General features: G+C 47.1%; 1 protein-coding gene across 1 annotated transcript; it reads left to right on the forward strand.

The window, feature by feature from the left end:
• The first annotated feature begins 4,128 nt into the window (after positions 1-4,128).
• LOC149388590 (uncharacterized) lies at positions 4,129-5,949 on the forward strand. Its single transcript, XM_089622468.1, has one exon. The coding sequence runs from the start codon at positions 4,129-4,131 to the stop codon at positions 5,947-5,949; it is 1,821 nt and encodes a 606-aa protein (XP_089478594.1).
• The last annotated feature ends 359 nt before the right edge of the window (positions 5,950-6,308 follow it).

Below are 6,308 nucleotides of genomic sequence, written 5' to 3' on the forward strand. Positions count from 1 at the left end.
CGATATTGAGCCCGGCTAGAAATCGAGCCATTGTTTGTTCTCGGTCCTCCTCTATATGTCGGCGCGGCTCATCAACATTTCCATCTCTTGGTAGTATTCTTCCACACTTCGGCTTCCTTGGTTGAGTCGTTGAAGTTTGGTATAAATTCCTCGGTGGTAATGGCTTGGCACAAATCTTTTCCTCAAGATTGACTTCATTTGCTCCCATGTGTCGATGGTGGGTTCGCGATTTTGATGGTTGTATTAAACTGGTTTTCAATCATTTTTTTGAAGTAAACGAAAGTGTCAAAGACTTCAGATTTAGTTTTTAGTAGGTAAATCCATGTGTATTTTGAGTGAGCATCAATGAAGTTTACATAGTATCTGAAACCGCTCCGAGAAATGCCGGAGAGGGCCCCCACAAATCAGAATGAATCAAGGCAAAAGGCTCATTGTAAACAGTAGTAGATGAAGAAAAAGGTTGTTTGTGACTCTTTCCCAAGTGACAAGCTTGACAAAAATGGAAGGTACTTTTCATTTCTTTGAGCAAATTACAACTTTGAAGAATTTGTTGCACAACTTTACTTGCTGGGTGTCCAAGGCGTCGGTGCCAAATGTCCATTGAAGATTGGGCATTGGCTTCGAAGTCGAACGCCTCTTTTGGAAGAGATGGACTAGAGACACTAGATAAACATAGACCAGTGTTTTTGATTGAAGGTAAAGGCTGGTTGAGACTAGTTCTAAGTGATTTGGTGTGTGGCGAAGCTTGAGGATCATGATGAGTGTTGAGATGGAAACGGTAGAGACCCCGATCAAGACTCCATCGCAGTAGCACCTCCCCCGTGGCCTGGTCCTTTACAAGACAAAAATTTGGGTGAAATTCAAAATAAACGTGATTGTCAAGAGCAAATTGTGAAACACTTAGGAGGTTTTTTGTGATATGAGGTACATGGAGCAGATTTGAGAGTAAAAAGGTGGGAGAATTTTTTGAGGAAACTATAAATGAGCCAACATGAGAGATACGCAAACCTGCACCATTTCCGACAAGAAGTTTGCTGCCACCATTGTACTCCGAGCCAAGGTTGAGGTTGCTGAGGTCATTCGTCACGTGGTTGGTGGCTCCAGAGTCTGGGAACCAGCTTGAGTTGTGGGTGGAGTCGTTTGAAGTAGAGATGTTGGTCGAGAAGGTAGAGGAGTTGTTGTTGTTGTATCCACCATCGGGGCCTGCCTGACGTGATGACGCTGGTGACGAGCCGGAAAAGGATGAGTCAAACCTGTAGAAGCACCGTTGGACGGTGTGGCCCATTTTTCCACATAGTTGGCACTGGACACGGCTATTGTTGTTCCAGCCTCTGCCTCCACGCCCTCGTCCACGGTGATTGCCTCTGCCTGACGGTTGAGGGTTGCTTGGTGGTCCTTGCTGGAAGGAGGTCTTTCTTGGAGGCTGGTGAGGTGACTGGGAAGCGAACTGAGCAGATGGAGCCACTATATCTCCGGCAGGGTCGAGCCTCGTTTCAAAGCTCAGAAGGAGTGCTGCAACATCCTTCACAAGAAAGGGCTCCATCTTCGAGGTGATAGGAACAACCACTGGATCGTACTCATGTCCAAGCCCGGAGAGGATGTGGAGGATCTGGTCGTCTTTGCTGAGCTTGTGACCTGCGGAGGCAAGAACATCGGTGTACGCCTTCATCTTGGTGAGATATTCCCTCATGGTTAGACTCCCTTTCTTGAGAGTTTGGAGTTGGAGCTTGTACTGCATGATTCTGGCACGAGATTGGGAGGCAAACGATTTTTCTAGTGAATCCCAAATTTCACTGGCCGTTTCAAAGCCCACCATGTTGACAAGCACCGATTCTTACATGGAAGCCAACAGCCAAGAGGCAAGAAGTTGGTCCTGTCTGACCCAGGTGGTGTATTCACCATTGGGTTGGCCTTGAATGGCACGCCCGGTGACTGGATCTGATGCTTCAAAGAACTCCGTCGGTTTTGGTATTTTTCCAAACAGAAAGCCTTCAAGGCCATAGCCCCTGACATTGGAGAGAACTTGTTGCCTCCACACCAAATAGTTTGTGTCTGAGAGTCTAATGGTGAGGGATTGGTTGGAGGGATTTATGAAGTAGGATTGAGGTGTTTGTGGGATGAAGGTTTGACCTTCGGTCTGAGAGCTTTGCTCTAGGGGAGTGGGTAGGTCTGTCATTCCTGGTATTGCTCTGATACCATAAAGGAAAACTAGACATAGTATTTTTGAATAAAAGAAGCAACAAATATTATTGTATTCATTGATGATATTAAAGGTGATAGGTGCGTTAATCACGCGTAAAACTCCTATTTCCCGAACCAAAAACCGACGAGTCCTCAAGTATTTTAATGGTTTTAGTAGGTTTTTGAGTAGTTTCAGATTCAAAAGAGAAATAGAGCGTCTACAATCAATTTCGTGGAAAAAGGACGGGATTTGGAGACAAAACGGTCGAAATAGAGTCAAAAAGCACAAGCAAGGAAATTGGCGACAACCGCGCGCCGCGCACCCTCCCTCGCGCGCCGCGCGATGACAGACTTAGAGACCGCGTGACGCGCCTCGGCAATAGCGCGCCGCGCATCCTGGGAACGCAATCATGAAATCACACAGAGTCTTACGCGCGCAGCGCGCATAACCCGGATTTGGAGCCGCGCGCCGCGCAAGGACGACCGCGCGGCGCGCGCTCTTCGGGTTTTGACGGAGTTACTTTCCGTTTTTGATGTTTTTGAGCGAATTAAATCATTCCAAAGGCCCAATATGCTCCGAAAATCACCCTTTGACCTATATATTAGACACTAAGATCTGAAAACAAAATCTTCCTTTTTGTTTTAGTTTCTCTTTTATTGTTTTGGTTGTTCTTGAGAGCTTTTGAAAGAGGAAAACGGCGTTCTTCAACGGAATTGACAACCCGACGAGTTCTCCTTCTCCGAATTCAATCGTTCTTCTTTCTTCCCTTTCTTTTATTTATTTTATTGCTCTAAATTATTGTTGAACATCAATTTTATTTAATATGAATTCTGTGTTGGTTTCAATATTTATTTTAGTGCTTTTAATTATTCTGTAATGTTTAGCGTTGATTATGAATTCCATTAGAGGCTAAGTTTCTTTTGGGGTTGCGATGTAGCCGGGATTGATAATGGTTGGGGGGCTCGTTAGGGTTAGATAATCATTGTTTGCTTCATTATTATGGATTGCTTGATATGAATTGTTCGTTATGGTTTCTAGTGCTTGATCACCATTAGAACTGTTATCTAGGATTGTTTAGCTACTCGAGAGAGAGAGTAAATAATCGTGCTTTTGTTCATGTCATCATAGTTGATCCTAGGTTAGAAAATCTAGGCAATTTATGTAATCGTTTGAACTCTTGTTTCATTGCGTGTGATTGTTTTAATAGGATTAGATGCCGAGAGGATAATAATCCGTCAATTGCATAGGTTTGCTAGAACACTCGAGAGAGGCTAGTGAATAAGTTTGATAGAGTGAGATTAGCATCCATAGGAGTAGATTTTGTTGTTCGAGCCCGAAACCCCCGTCCTAGTTAGTTCCGGTGAAATCGTGACCCCTACCATCTCTTCTTGCAAAACTCGTATTTAACTCTCTACTTTAGTTTTATTATTGCTTTTGTTACAACCATCTTCTTAATCTTACTTGGAATTAATTAGCATAAAGTTTCAGAAAATCACTAGAGTAACTAGTCTCTGTGGGATCGATATCCGTTACTTACGTAACACTATTACTTGTTCGATACGTCCGCTTGCGTGCTAGTTATCAAAATATCGCAACAAGTTTTTGGCGCCGTTGCCGGGGACTAGTCTACAATAGCGATCGGATTTGCTTGCTCTTGCTATTTAATTTCTTAATTTTTGTTTTCTAACTTTTTGTGTCATTTTCTTGCTTTTGAAGGTGTATGCGAAAAAGATAGGTCATCAGCTCTCGTTCCAATCAACCCTGAGATCGAGATCGGCGTGATCCATATGGTGCAACAATCCCAATTTTCGGGATCACCGGCCGAAGACCCGCAAGACCATCTCACCAACTTCGTCGAGATCAGCAACACGTTCAAGCTCCACAACGTGTCCGACGAAGCCATCCGCCTCCGCCTCTTCCCATTTTCACTACGGGACCGAGCCAAGATGTGGCTCAACTCCCTCCCGCCGGGTTCCATCACCTCGTGGGCCGACCTGCGCGTCAAATTCATCTCAAAGTTCTTCCCGTTCGAGAAGATGCACAAGAGACGCAACGAGATCCATTCGTTCTCCCAGTTCGAGGGTGAGTCTTTATTTGAAGCTTGGGGACGCTTCAAGGAGCTGCAGCGGAAGTGTCCTAACCATGGCATCCAAGGGTGGATGATGGTGCAAATCTTCTACGGCGGCCTTTCTCCTTCATCGCGCACCCTCGTCAACACCGCCGCAGGGGGATCCTTCTTCCAAAAGACCGAGGAAGAAGCTCATGCCATCCTCGAGGAGCTCGCGTACAACAACGACCACTGTCCTTCCGAGCGAAGAATTCAGAAGCGCGAGCCGGTCACGCCCGAGATGGAATTGATAAAAGCTCTCGCAGCACAGGTGGCCGACCTCACCAAAACGCTCCATGAGCAGAAAGCTACAGTTCATGCTATCCAAACCCCCGCCCCCGAGTCGTGCTTCTGGTGTGCTGGCCCTCATTCTAGCGATGAGTGCGCGCAAGGGAACAAGGGCCAACAAGCAAGCTTCATCAACAATCGGCCGCCCTACAATCAAGGCCCAATGAGCACTTATCAGAATGGCGGATGGCGCGGTCCCCAGAATAACATGCCGATGCAACCCGCACCGCAAGCTCGGCCTCGACCGCATCAGAATCAGCCCCGACCACCGCCATATCAAGCCCCACCATTGCGAGCTTACAAGAACGAGACCAATCTGGAGGAGCTCGTAGCTAATTTGGCCACGTCGACGACTGCCTTCGTGAATACCACCACCGATTTCATGAACGAAACGAAGACGGCACTCTCGAACCAATCGGCTCAGATCCGAAATCTCGAGACGCGGGTGGGGCAACTCGCAACCGCCATCCACACACGACCCCAAGGCACACTTCCAAGCACCTCCGAAGTGAATCCAAGGGAGCACTGCAATGCCATTTCTCATCAACACGTTGCAGCCACCGAGAGCCCAAAGAAAGAAGAAGAAGAGGCTGCCCCGATCACCAGAGCTCCTAAGCCGCACCCGCCGGTCCATACATATGAGCCGCCACTTCCGTTCCCGCAAAGGCTCACGGTGGCACTTTCCGCCGAGTGTAGTGCGCTTCTAAAACAAGAGCTCCCGCCAAAATTAGAAGATCCGGGCAAGTTTACATTTCCGTGCACCATTGGAGACATCTTCATCGAGAACGCGTTGTGCGATCTTGGTTCGGGCATCAACCTCATGCCGTCGGCCGTCTTCAACAAACTTGGGGTGGGTGAACTAAAGCCCACGCGCACCACTCTCCAACTGGCAGATCGGACCGTAAGGTACCCGCGCGGCTTCGTGGAAGACCTCCTCGTTAAAGTCGGAAAATTCACTTTTCCGGCCGATTTCTACGTCATCGACATGGACGAGGATCGCGATATCCCCATTCTCTTCGGAAGGGCTTTCTTGGCCACTTGCGGTGTTTGCATAGACGTGCAAAAAGGTGAGCTAAAGACGCGCGTGAAGAACGAGGAGGAGACGTTCGGGATCTGTAAAACCCGAAAGCGCAAGAAGGAAAAAGAAGAGATCTACGTCATCGAGACGTACGAAGTCGCCACTCCACCATCCACACCTCCGCCACGGGCTCTTAAAGAAGAATCAACAAAAACTGCGAGCAAGGGTGCAAAGCCGAAGTCTCCATTCAAGCCATGGCGAGGACGTTGGCCGAGGCCATTCAAAGAGGTATGGATGAAGAAAGAGCGCGTAGAAGAAGATCCACCGCCTCCCGAGCGCGGCGGCGACGAGTAGGGGAGTTCTACCACCCCCGCGAGGTAAGTTCTCTGTCTCCCGTGTTTTTATGGATCTACATTGAGGGCAATGTAGAGATTAAGTTTGGGAGGGTGAACTACTTTGTGGGGGATTTCTGTTAGATTAGGTTGTTTTTTTATTTAATTTTGATTTTCTTAATTTTGTTTGGTGATTGCTTATAAGTGATAGTATTAAAGTGTTTTCTCTCGTTACTTGCCAATGATACCATGTATTTTCAAAGAAATCCGAGTTCGAGTCAATTTTAAAAAATTTTGTGCTTCATTGTGATTGACTAGTGGTTTGAGTAACGCAATTTCGGTTGATTTTTCCCACTTATGCACGCACGTCGTCCCGGGGTT

Source organism: Urtica dioica, chromosome 8, assembly GCF_054948205.1.
Source record: "Urtica dioica subsp. dioica isolate 48M chromosome 8, U.dioica_male_clone48M_v1_H2, whole genome shotgun sequence".
In the NCBI taxonomy this organism is placed as follows: domain Eukaryota; kingdom Viridiplantae; phylum Streptophyta; class Magnoliopsida; order Rosales; family Urticaceae; genus Urtica; species Urtica dioica.